We start from the raw sequence: 13,067 nt of genomic DNA, 5'->3' as shown, positions 1-13,067 counted from the left end.
ATAAAATCTACCATATTTATAAAATTAAAATACTTTGGACCTTTTACCATTAACTTATGGACGCACAGCCCTTTCACTTTATAGTTTAAACAAACAATTAATTTATATAATACGTACACACCAAGATTTGTGTTACAGAAATCTTGAACAACGAATAAATATATACGTAAAGTAATCAGTCCATAAGAGACAACTAAAGAAAAAAGACTTAAAAAAGAAGTTCAGTCACACAAAGAGTCTCCTAAGAATGGAGCATTGGATCTCACTAAATAAAAAATACGTTTACTACAAAGAAGTAAATTTTAAGTATTATAAATAAACAAAGAACCCAACCTTCTCTGATTAAGTGAGATCCAATGCTCTATTTTTAGGAGACTCTTCCTGTGTGACTGAACTTCTTTTTTAAGTCTTTCTTCTTCAGTTGTCTCTTATGGACTGAGTACTTTACGTATATATTTATTCGTTGTTCAAGATTTCTGTAACACAAATCTTGGTGTGTACATATTACATAAGTTAACTGTTTATTTAAACTATAAAGTTAAAGGACTGTGCTTCCGTGAGTTAATAGTAAAAGGTCTAAAGTATTGTAATTTTGTAAATATGGTAGATTTTATAAGCCATATAAGATTAGTAGAATATTTATACTTGTAGTGGTCAATTTTTGGATAAAAGATAGATTGTAAACTTGCCGCAAGTATCATAAAAAATGTCAACTATTTATCGTCTATTTATGAAATCACTTGCGGCTGGTTTATAATTAGTAAAGTGACTTTCCTGTAAATAGCAATAATTATTTGGATCAGCGCCATCTCGCGGTCTTTATTTTTTGGCCATAAGTGGCTCCTAAAATTCTGAGTCAGAGCAATCAGGGTTGAAGCTACTTAGTCAATTATAAACCAGCCGCAACTAATGCTGAAGCTATAAAATGAAAAAATAACGATACATGTGTTTTTGGCGGCAAGTTATCAATTTATTTTTAACCATAAAATTGACCTTCTATGTATTTAGACTTTTGAAGATAAATTTTCGAGTTTAAGATAGATTGTTAACTTGCCGCCAAAAACACACGTATCGTTATTTTTTCATTTTATAGCTTCATCATGAGTTGCGGCTGGTTTATAGTAGATCAAATGGCTCTAAGCGCTACTGCTATGGTTCAAAAGTTTAGGGCCACTTTTTAGTTCAGAAATCCGCAACGCTAGATGGCGCTGATCTAAATAATTATTACTAGTAGTCATAAAATCGATTATAAACCAGCCGCAACTTATTTAATAAATAGGCAATAAAAAGTTGACATAGTTTTTGCTGTTTGCGGCAAGTTTATAGTTGATCTTTTACCCAAAAATCGACCTCTAAAAGTACACACATTTTGCTTTACTTATATGGTTTAATAAAATCGACCGTATGGGACTATTGGGACTAAGTACTTAGAAGTGATTACTAAAATTACTGCACATAATTTCACGTATATCTTACACCGTGCTCTTTTTACTAGAATGATAAATTCAGAGGCTGTATTCCGTAACCAGCAGCCCAGCACCAGCAGTTAAGTCACGTATAGCCCGTATAGGTCATGGTAGTGACAGTACTTTAGTAATTTAGTAATTTAAGTAATGAATTACTTATTGTCTAATTAGCAAAGGTTGACGCTAGCGCCGCCCAACCATGTGGCGTTACCACGACCTACGTAACTTAACTGCTGGGTGGTGCTGGCTGGCAGCATTTGCGGAATACAGCCTGTATTGTATAGACTTCATGCAAATGCAGATTGCAGACTGCATTTAGAGTTTTTTGAGACACATCAGAAATCAGAACGACAGAAGAAGACAAAACGGAGCTGTGTGTGTTATAAAAAGTGTATTTGAGCACGAGTGCGTGCTTCTTTGAAGTTTCGTTTTGTTTTGGGTGGCTTATTGACTTCATCAGCCTCATCGCTGATTTACCTTCGTCACCATTCATATGCACTTGCGAGACTCCGAACTCCATTCCAAAGAAGACGACGAAAATGAATGGATGAAGCTTTTCGTGCGAAGACAACAAACTATACTTAAATGCCTCAACCGCAGGCTGCTTACTTTCGTTGTGTTCAAATAAATATAGCACGGAAGCATATAGTGATAGGTGCTTGAAATACTTGAATTTAAAGAGCTGCCTATACTCGTATTACTGGTGCTAGTGGTGCTACGCTGCCAACAGTGCCAACGATACGTATAGAGGTACTTGCGGGTACATACTTACTACATACACACTGTACAATCCCTCTCTCTTTCTTTCCTTTCCTCGCCCTGTTTCCTCTCTTCCCTGTCTCCTGCTTTATACTTGCTTACAGATATATACCATATACAGTTACCCACACGCATACACTTGCTCCAAAAAGCAGTTTTCGGACCATACGACAAACCCCCTCATGCACCTTGTATCATCTCCTCTTCCTTTCCTCGTCTGTGAAAGATTGGATAAAATGACCAGCAGCGAGACAAACAACACCAGCAATGAGAACTCGGCGACCACCACTACCACCACCTCGTCGTCGTCGTCCTCCTCGTCGTCATTGTTGTCGACAACAAATATGACACTGAACAGCACCACACCGGCTACGAGTACAGCGAGTAGTGGAAATGGAATCGTAGGAGGTCCCAGTGAGGCTGGTAAAACTGGTGCCAATGGTACTACAGGTACGAGCAGCAACGTGGAGACCGAGTACCGAGAGATCAACTCTAAAAATGCTTGGCCCATCCTCTATCAGGTCAGTAGTGTGCTATTAAATACAAGTATTATAGGTACTTTCATTGCTTCTATTTTTTTTTATTTTTTTTTTTCTTAGAGCTTGTATGTAGGGACTATATCAAGGTTTGTGATATACACCGGGTAAAGATAAATTGGAGTACACATACCAGAATTGAGGCTGCTGTACTTTACTTATAACCTAAGCATTGCATCTTCATTTCTCATTTCTTATGATTCTTAAATTCTGATGCTCCAGAGAGAGAGAGAGAGGAAGTGTGCTTGACTCTTTCTCTCCTTGACCCTTTTTCCAGCATCTGTATGCACTACTTCTTTAAAGTTAAAAAACCAAAAAGGTTGCCTGCAGCGTTAGCCCTATACACAAAATGATAAAACACATATTTATGATGTACACTACACTCGTTAATGAATTTACCTACTTAAAAAAATTATATTTGCAGATGCTTGATTCAGTGTACACTATTCATGAATTTTCTTTTTCACACTGAAATCAATTTCAAATACTGTGCGTTTTAATGTTTTTTTTTTCTTCATGAATGCATGTTAGCAAATAATTTTTGCATCTATACAAGTACAGACAGGATTAAGTACTCATATCATTTTTTTCTTATCAAAACTCTATGCAAGTATACGGTATATATGTAACTTTCTTCTCATGAAAAATATATTTCTTCATCACTTGCTGGTAATAAATAATGAGCACTTCATTAGCCGGCAGCTAGCTATTTTATATTTAGTAAGTAGATCAGATTTTTTTTTTACTATTTTCACTCAACTTTTATGTACAATATTTAATTTATTTATGTATTATATATCTATATAATCCTGCATCCTTCTTGGTATTCGTCATCCTAGCGTCGTGTCTCTCTTGTGCTTATTTATTACACACATATATTATTATATCGCTCACTACTCCAATATGTAGTATACTGCACATTTATACATATGTATATACAGGTCAACGAAGGCCGATGTACAAAAGGCCTCTTTTGTTTTTACATTCATTTCTATCTCTTAAGAATTTGTTATTTTCCAACTCTTGCTGTTGTATAAGTGCACAATCCTCTCACTGTGGGTACCACTAGGTATTTGTGTAAGATATCTAATCATTCAAAACGTTTTCTCGGTCCCTTAAGGGATTAATAAGGGATTAAGTAATGACGAATTGGTTATTTTGAGGAAAGAACCGTCATGGTATAAAAATATTAATAATATTAGTAGATCGTGCTGTGATTTTTGAGATTTAATCAAAGAAAAAAATGTTTGTTTGCGTTAACACAAAAATTTACGACAATAAATCACCAATTGCACTTTTTACACGAAAATTTCATGTCCCTAAATACTTCCTATTTTTATTTTAAATGCTGCTTTCATGGCTCGTTTCTGTATACATTATAATGTAGGTGTATAAAAAGGGGTATGATTCAGAGGAAGTGTAGAGTTACACTTGATAATGCAACCCGCTATATGAAGTATCAGGTCACTTGTTTCTCTTTTACCTTTTGTTTCTTTGACTTTTTTTTTCTTAAGTGTAATTTTGACTAGGCTCGGATTAATACATCTCTATGTTCGGGAGGATCTCTAAAAAAAAAAAATTATCTTGTCCCCAAAGTTTTTGGGTATTGCCATTGATTGTTTTTTTTTTCAATTGCAAAAATTTAATAGTAAATCTACCCATTAATATAAAATGTATGTTAATATTTTATTGATAATTAAATGTTGGGTAAGATAAAAGGCTTATCTTTCGCCAAATCATCAGTATGAATCAATTTATTCAACATTCATAAAGAAAAATTTTTAGTCTTCTTTCAAAACCGCTTTAAACATTCAGCAGTAATAAATTTTTCAAACTGAACGTGCACGGTAACTTTAATCTAATCACGACTTATCGATTTTCCTGGAGTCTACGCTAAAGTTTTTTTCCACTGCTTCATAAAAGAAAGTCCTAAAATCTAATAAAGTAGAACTATAATACAATTTACTTAATTTAATTCAACTTAGTGGCTTGAACCTCGACAGGTCACTAATCCCTTTCCCGTCGAGTCAATGAACCTGTACTACGAGAAAGTTTTTTTGCACACGAATATATTTGAAAAAAAAATTTCTCATGCTGCGCTGTACTATTATTGCTGATTCATACAGAAAAAACCTTGTTTCCAGGCTCAAATTAAGCCAAGGCAATCCATCTATACTGTAAATTCTTTAAATTTCTGTTTCTTTTTTTTCTTTTTTTTCACACGCGTTTGATAAAATTTCAAACTTAATTTTGTTTCAAGTATTGATACTTTATACGAATACTTTCGTTATAAAACACATTTGATGAAAAAAATTTTTAAAATAGCTTCTCAGTATTTGTTCGAAAATTATTAATTAATCTTCGGTGACTCATAAATTTCGTAGTAGCATATTGACAAACCAATAATCGATAATTGCATTGATTAATACTTGCACGATGAGCTAAAATAGAGAAATCAGCAGAAGAACTTACTGTTATTCATTTCTTCGACACCTCCTTGACATTTTTCCTTCTCGAGTTAGCTGCAGAAAATTCATGACTTTTTTTCCGCCAGTGACCTCGTTACAGTCGCTGCTTCAGTGACTCATTACAGCCACACTTTTGTTTTGAAGAGCAAAGTTTTTTGTGTAGTTGCAGCTTTGAAACATCTATCTTTTCATTTAGCTATTCTTAATAATTGTTACATAAGAATACTCGATTCGTCACACACATTTTGTCTCTTTGACTACAATGGTCACAAGCGTGAAATCTTCAATTTTTTTTTTTTTTTTAATCTTTACTGGTATAAAATTGATGAAAAAATCTAACAAGTTTTCTTTTTTTGTTTTTCTACAGTACATACGTAGCGAGTGCAACAATTACAAATACACGTGCGACGAGAGCAAAAAGCCAGAGAACAAAAACCTCAATCGTTACAGAGATGTGTCGCCGTACGATCACTCGAGAATCATCCTCAAGAAGAGTCCATGTAACTATATCAACGCCAATATTTTGCGGGTAAACACAAGTCTTATAGTTGACGTGAAAAATATATTTAAATTTGTCGATAAAAAACATAAATCATGCGATTCAAAACAGATGGAACGGGCCAATAGGCAATACATCTTGACGCAAGGTCCCTTGCCGAGTACAGCTGGCCACTTTTGGCTCATGGTGTGGGAGCAGAACAGCAAAAGCATCATAATGCTGAACAAAGTGATCGAGAAGAACCAGGTGAAGTGCCATCAGTACTGGCCACTGGCTAACTCGACGGAGCCCACGATGACGTTTTCGGACGTTGAGCTCAAGGTTGAGTTTGTCAGCAAGACCAAAGCGACGGATTACACGACCAGCACGCTAAGGTAACATTTGCAAGTTTATGAGAACTATGGCCTTTGCTCATTGGGTTCATTCAGTTGATGTTACTTAGTTTCAAGAGAAATCCCGATAGTTTTATTTTTGGGGCATATAAATTCATGCACCCTACCATTTCCAAGTAACAGTCAGACATAAGTAAATTACCATAACTGATTTTACCGGTGATTCGAAACGACATCTGATTTTCTTCGGTATCAATTGTTTTCAAAATGATATGCGTCTGAAATTCACGTGAATCCATTTATCTTTCGATCGTTTATTAATTAAGCATCGTTATTAAAAAAAAAAACTATCTCTCTTTTATTAGACTAACGAATCTTGGAACGAACGAGAGCAGAGAAATCCTGCATTTTCACTACACTACTTGGCCGGATTTTGGCGTGCCACAGAGTCCTATGGCGTTCCTAAGATTTTTGGCTGACGTCAGACAGTCCGGTGCCCTTGATCAGCACGTCGGACCACCTGTCGTTCACTGCTCGGCGGGTATTGGCAGATCGGGCACTTTTTGTCTAGTTGATACATGTTTGGTATTGGTACGTGCACTTACGTTTGAGTTTGAAATCGAGTAATTTTTTTTTCAATTCTATCGATTCAACATGTTGATTTTCTGAATTATTTCGTAGATAGAGAAAAATGGATTAAATTCAGTAAACGTGAGGGAAGTATTGCTGGAAATGAGACGATCGCGGATGGGACTGATTCAAACGCCGGATCAATTGTGGTTCTCTTACGCTGCCATAATAGAAGGATCGAAACATTTACCTCTAACTAACGTAATTACATTGATTTGTCAACCATGTTATTTGTATTTTTATCCTGCATGACTCTGAAAAATATGGGTGTTGCATTGCAGACGATCGGTAGCGATGAAACATTGACTAATCATTACGACGTCGTAAACAATTCGTCACTGGAAGATGATGACGAACCACCCCCACTGCCACCACCGAGGGGCGAGTCCTTAACTCGTAGCATGAAGTCAGATCAGACACCTAGCCCCAATAACGAAAATGGTACATTCTTTTCTCAATTTTAAAACATCATCTTGTACTAACCCTAACACTTTATGATAAATAATTATTTTTGAAATAACAAATTTTTTTTTCTCATTTGATACTTTAATATCTCAAAGTATTAATTATACATTGCAGAAAACCCTGTAAGCAATCCACCCAATAAACCATTGCCATGCGAGCCCCCACGTGGTATTAGTAATTCTAATTCAATGGCTAATCACACTAACAATAATGATGACGACGCATCGAGTGCAGATCCAAGTACGAGTGTTACTGACGAAACGATCGGCTCGCCGTCCAGCCCTGAATCGTAAGTGCAACACAATGGTCTAGGAATCCTTGAAGAAACTGACCCGTATTACTGTGTAACTAATCATTTCTTTATTCTTTTACATAGAAATGAATTGCGCCGACGACGGATGGAAAAGAACGAGCGGCTCGAAACGCAGCTACGAGAGATCAAGCGGAAACAACACGAGTCCGAAGAGTGGCAGAAATTCAAGAGGTCATTATTTTCACCAATTACTGTAGGCGCCGCTATTATTGGTGGGGGAGTGCTGTTTATCTACGGCTACTATTATTTCCGTGGCTAGGCGCTCTATAAAGAAATGAATGTCATAGAAATTACAGGATTAGGGGTGGTAAAACGATTTAACAGCATTGATTGAATCCATTATACGAGAGAAACGGGATACTAATTACTCTCAAAAAGATTAACGTCTTAGTGAAAGCGTCGGTAATCATTGTCGAAATAAATTCGTGATAAACCGTAAACTAGAAAGCGGACATTTGCAGTCCTGACGACGCGGTAAATTTCGATCCCACTCCGCTTATTTTGATCGATAGACAACATATTTTTTTACACAAAGTTGACGTTAGTAAAAAAAATAAAAACAAACAAGGACTAGGAGCGGTTGATACTTAGCTCAGTTGCGTAATTAAAAATTTGGTGAGTTACTGGCGACTCATCAAAGCTGAGAGTACCACCCAAACAGCCGTGAGCGGTCCTTTATGATTTCAGTGCTTTCATGAGGAATATTACAAAAGAGAAACATGTCGTCCAAAAAATATAATAATTCGCGCGTATGATTTAAATATTGTAGAAAAAAAATGGGAAAAAAAATTTTAGAGTTTTTTAAAAACATTGTTTCGAATGTGACTTATTTTTTAAAAACCAACAAGTTTTTGATAATAACATTAATTTAAAATAGGATAGAAGAGAAATCATTTTTGTATAGAAAAAAGCGACTTTCCTTTCTTTCTAGTTAAAAACTTTTTATGCAGTACGACCTCGCGCACCCGTGGATTGTTAAACGAAAGATTCGCGATTTTTTCTTTACCGTTTCAAGGTTTACTAGGTGTTTTAAAGCATGCACGTGTATTAAAAAAAATATATAATGAATTTCTGTCGTAGAATCGAGCAATGACACTAGTGTTACGCTATTACTTATTCTTGATGATTGTAATTTTATGGAATCAATATTTATGCATTATGTATGGGTAGTTTCTCTGTGATCAACTGTGATGCAGATTACATGTATGCAAGTCGTAGCCAGAATTATAATATTTAAGCAAACATATATTTATAACTTTGGTTAGTTAATTAACATTTTACATCAGATTAATTTTTGAATTTTGTTAATCTATAATATTTATGAATGCAGCGTTATTAATAATCACAAGAGTATAATACCATATAGAAGAAGCACTTGTTAACATAAATTCAATCTCAAAGATACTATATACAACATATATTCAAGTTGATTTTGGGTGTTTCTTTTGCATATTTTTTCACAACATATTTTTTCTTTGCACTTTCACACAAAGTTATAACATGTTTGTAACAAGATTTAAAGTATATAGTGCTAAGTTAAAGATTTACATACTGATTCGTTGATTTGCGATAAAATTACAATTATTGAACGTAATAGTACATATTTTTAATAACGGTGTTTCACACTGAAATATAAATCAATTTTTTGACAGTTCAACACTGTTGAATCGTCGATGAACAATTATTCGTGATATACTAGAACGATTATGCAAAAGAGAAAAAGGTACCACTTTGTTTTATTTATCACAATTTTTTTTTTTTTTATCAGGGATAATCCGCGATATTATGAATGTAAAATAGTAATCGTAATGCAAGTAATAAAAAAGTGAGGAAGAGGTAAAAGGAAACGGAGTGTCGTCGATTGTGACCGTAAGACTGAGTACATATTTCTGAAAAGTAATGAAGAAATAATGAAAGCAAAAATGAGGGGAATACGTATAGTAATTACGTTAACAGGGAAAAAGCTAGTAATCTTTAAAAAAAAAAGCAATTTTTACACTTGTGAACGTAGTAGCGCTTATGAATGAGAGAGAACGAGTTCAAGATTATTATGTTCAACTGAGTGGCGAGAAAATCAGTGCAGATCAGTTCGATGTGAACTAAACTTAGTTTATTTTTTGTTAGTCGTTTTTGATTCGATCATGTGTTTTATTTGAAGAAAAGAAAAAAAAATTTCAAAAAAAATAGAGTAATAGTTTAGAAATAATCGAACTAGTTGCGCGCTTTTATTAGTGACTGTAGCTGAAAATGTGAGTTATCAGTAAACGTATGTAACATTTCTTTAAAAACTTGACTGTTTTTTCTTTTTATTCATTAAACGTACCATCCTTAGCTGTATACACAACGTAAAAAGTATAGATACAAATGTATAAACAGATATATATTTATTTTATACAAGTAAGCTATTTGTCTTGCTTTTTTTTCTAACATTCATATTTCATTATAAATAATAAAACGTAGTGGATGAAACCTAAATGGAAGCGAGAAGTGTAGCGTGAAGACACGGTGCTGTATCAAAGTTCCAAAAAAAAAAAAAAAAAAAAAAAAAAATACACGAGAAAAACGTTTGCATGTTGAATAACTAAGAGTGCACGTGTCTATCTGATTTAAAGAAACAAAAAGAAGCAGAGTGCCTCATTCTTACTAAAAGGATTTCGTTTAATATATTTAAAAACAAAAATATCATTCTTAAATCTTGACTTAAAACTAATGTTTCTTTAATAAAAAATAACTCAATGGTGTATCTGAGACACTCTAAGTAACGTGAAATGAAACATAGCCAAGTGCCTATACTCTCATTGAAAAAAACATAGACGAGCACAGCAGACAATTTATTCAGTGATCTCTCAAAACCGTATTTCGTTCTTGCTAGTGAGAAAGTTTATTAAACTTATATTTTTCAAAATTACTTTTTATTGACATTTTTTGAATTTTACACTTCCATGATGCATTTGAGAGCAAAAAAGACTAAATTTTTTAGCTCAAAATTCTCACGATGAATACAACAATTTTTTTGATAAAAAAAAAAATTATCTAACAAGTACGTAAAATTTTTGACGATTGACAATATCCCGATTTTTTTCTTAGCAGTTTTGAACTGTTGATTTTAAAACAAACTTTTTACAGTTCTATGTATACCTATGGAAGAAATATTGAACATTTATAACATTAAATCACTACTTATAGGAAACAAAATCTAATTTGAAAACGTATTTTCAAGCCAACTAAACTAAGCGAAAAAGTAGGTAATCATTTATTCAATATATTGAAGATGACAGAAAAACTATTTCTCGCTACTCAATCCTTCGTAGTTACTGTATCGATATATTTATGCACGATGTAATATGCTGTTAGAAACTAGTATGGGCAAGCTCTTTTCAATGTAAGACAGCATTATGAGGATGAAAGTAGAGCGACTAATGGCAAAAAGCATTTCTGACTCGATTGAGCATAAATGAAGAAATAAAACAGTGAAAACTCGTATAAATGTTTTTGAAAATTGCAATTCTTTTCTGTACTCACAATAATGAGTGTACTATTTATTATATGTGTATAAAATTCTCGTTTTGTTTCGTTGTATTTATTAGAGTATATTTTTTGGATAAAACTAAGCCGCAATGAAAAAAATTGTTTAGAAAGTAGTTTTTAACATAATCGATTCTTGAACACTTGTTTTTTTAAAGAAAGAGCTACAAAACAATACGACAGTTGAGTATATTCCGAAATTGTGTTTTAAAGCATCACAATCTCCATAAATGACCCTGTCGAATGTTTAAGATGTTCTAAACGTTAAGTCTTATGAGGAGGTTGTCAGATGAATAAGTAATGATCATCCAAGAAATATGAACAAAAATACTTTGATTGGCCTCCTCTCAACAGCCACTAATTTTATCTCATTTTTTTACGATTTGTCTCTAATGGTAGAAAATAAATTATTACAAATAAGCAATAATACGTAAATACAGTCTTGTGTGTACAAATAATGCCCTGGTTATATCGTTATAGTAAAAAAATATTTCTTTAGACCTTTAATTTATATATTATTTTAAGCATAAAACACAGAACCCTTTTTAATTTTATTTTTATAATTTGCAACACCAGTAGTAAAATTCAATACTATCTTGCTGTGAAAACAAGTTATTTTTTATTTTTTTTATTTTAACGTCATTTGACCACAACCTTTGAAATTGATTTCTTTCAGATCTAAAGTTGATAGCAGCGAAAAGAGCACGCAAGAAGAGACAGAGACGTCGAGTTAGCTCTTCAGGACAATTGCAACAACTCTCGATAAACATTTGCTTTGCAGAAGTCCCGCGAAAGTTGTCCTTTTCATCGTATTTTGGCAACCAGTTCAATGAATTTTTGTATAATTTGAGAATATTATACGAATAAGTTAGCAAAGCCCGTGGTATCTAAATGTACATTGTCGGGAGCTTGTTTCCTTCAGGTAAACAATGTTTGGCGCTGTTTATCTACAATGAACTTTTAATGATTATGCGCCTGTACATACCATATTATTTACACGTTATGGTAATAAAATAAAATACAATAAAATATAATGAACATTTCATCCACATGTATGGAAAAAAAATATTTTGTTTGATTTTTTTTTACATTTACATACAACATTTTTACTGCAGCTATCGAATACGCTTACATTGATGGTAATTGACATTTATACCAAATATTTCATAAACATCCATCTGTGTCTTTTATCGCGAAATCTTTTCATTATGTATACATGAAGAGCTAATTTGTAGATAGTCAATTTTCTGGCGGAATTGTTTGAAATTAGTGAAATTTTTTTTATTCATTCAAAATTTATTTTTGTTTAATCACGAACTATTGTAAATAATCAAGAAATAGGCTGTTTCGTGCAGAACTTTTCAATAACTAAATGATTTTTTTTAACAAATTTACAAAATCACATACGCAGAAATAAATGTCAAATTACGTTCCGTGTGCAATTTGTAGTAATTAATTAATAATAATAAAAAAAAATGTACTAAAGTGTGTCTTCTTAATTTTTTTTTTTTTCACAAAACTTAAATTGCATTTACCTGTTCATACATTATTAAACTTTCATTTATTTCTGTACATAAAACAGTGAATTAATGTACGTATACAGTACAAATACTTTAACTCGTCCGTATTTTTCAAGAATTATAAGTAATAATGGTTTTCAATAAAATAAATCTCTCGCTGAACATATTGCTGTAGACGAAATGATTCAAGAGTTTAGATGTATAAATCGCATTTTCGATTTCAGATGTAAAATGTCACTGGTTGCTGTTTTTAGTTTTAACTCCGAGCCTCATCGTATTCAGTAGTAATTAGTTTTTTTAAATCACAAGCAGATATGGACGCTTCACACAATATTTTATGAAGTGGAGTACTAATATGTTACAGTATTCGAAGTTAGTTGTTAAACGCTTGTAGTAAGTTAACTTATTGTTAATAGAACATAACGTGCTATGTTCAATTATACAATATCTACACATGGATTTCTGCAACAGCATAAATGGGGATACAAACCTGTGAACTTCCACAATAGAACATTTATTTTGTTTAGAACAAAATTGACAATTTTAAAAATCAT

At 33.1% G+C, this 13,067-nt stretch overlaps 1 protein-coding gene across 4 annotated transcripts; it reads left to right on the top strand.

Annotated features, from left to right (window-relative positions):
• Positions 1 to 1,644: 1,644 nt before the first annotated feature.
• On the top strand, positions 1,645 to 12,257 carry LOC106639479 (tyrosine-protein phosphatase non-receptor type 2). Of its 4 annotated transcripts, none has more exons than XM_089598240.1 (9): positions 1,645 to 2,600; positions 2,676 to 2,746; positions 5,597 to 5,758; positions 5,840 to 6,102; positions 6,426 to 6,651; positions 6,742 to 6,891; positions 6,972 to 7,131; positions 7,270 to 7,444; positions 7,532 to 9,869. In XM_089598240.1, the coding sequence occupies exons 1-9, from the start codon at positions 2,408 to 2,410 to the stop codon at positions 7,725 to 7,727; spliced, it is 1,596 nt and encodes a 531-aa protein (XP_089454366.1). In that variant the 5' UTR covers positions 1,645 to 2,407; the 3' UTR covers positions 7,728 to 9,869. The 4 variants fall into 4 exon arrangements, 3 of the variants coding, with proteins under 3 accessions (XP_089454366.1, XP_014208609.2, XP_014208608.2); XR_016293681.1 differs by adding an exon at positions 11,670 to 12,257 and having other exon boundaries at positions 1,647 to 2,746; positions 7,532 to 9,734; XM_014353123.3 differs by adding an exon at positions 11,670 to 12,257 and having other exon boundaries at positions 1,647 to 2,746; positions 7,532 to 7,639.
• The last annotated feature ends 810 nt before the right edge of the window (positions 12,258 to 13,067 follow it).

This window comes from Copidosoma floridanum, unplaced genomic scaffold (genome assembly GCF_036245765.1).
Source record: "Copidosoma floridanum isolate Cflo_tuat_1 unplaced genomic scaffold, Cflo_Japanese_pri ptg000006l, whole genome shotgun sequence".
Taxonomy (NCBI): Eukaryota; Metazoa; Arthropoda; class Insecta; order Hymenoptera; family Encyrtidae; genus Copidosoma; species Copidosoma floridanum.
The sequence above is the reverse complement of the archived record's forward strand: the minus strand, read 5'-3'. Positions and strand labels throughout refer to the sequence as shown.

What these genes read in the sequence shown, in the direction of transcription:
- LOC106639479 (XM_014353122.3), top strand. Translation starts at nt 2,408, where the DNA reads ATGCACCTTGTATCATCTCCTCTTCCTTTCCTCGTCTGTGAAAGATTG. An exon ending in TCAACGCCAATATTTTGCGG is followed by an intron (nt 5,759 to 5,839) that starts GTAAACACAAGT and finishes GATTCAAAACAG; the next exon opens with ATGGAACGGGCCAATAGGCA. An exon ending in TACACGACCAGCACGCTAAG is followed by an intron (nt 6,103 to 6,425) that starts GTAACATTTGCA and finishes CTCTTTTATTAG; the next exon opens with ACTAACGAATCTTGGAACGA.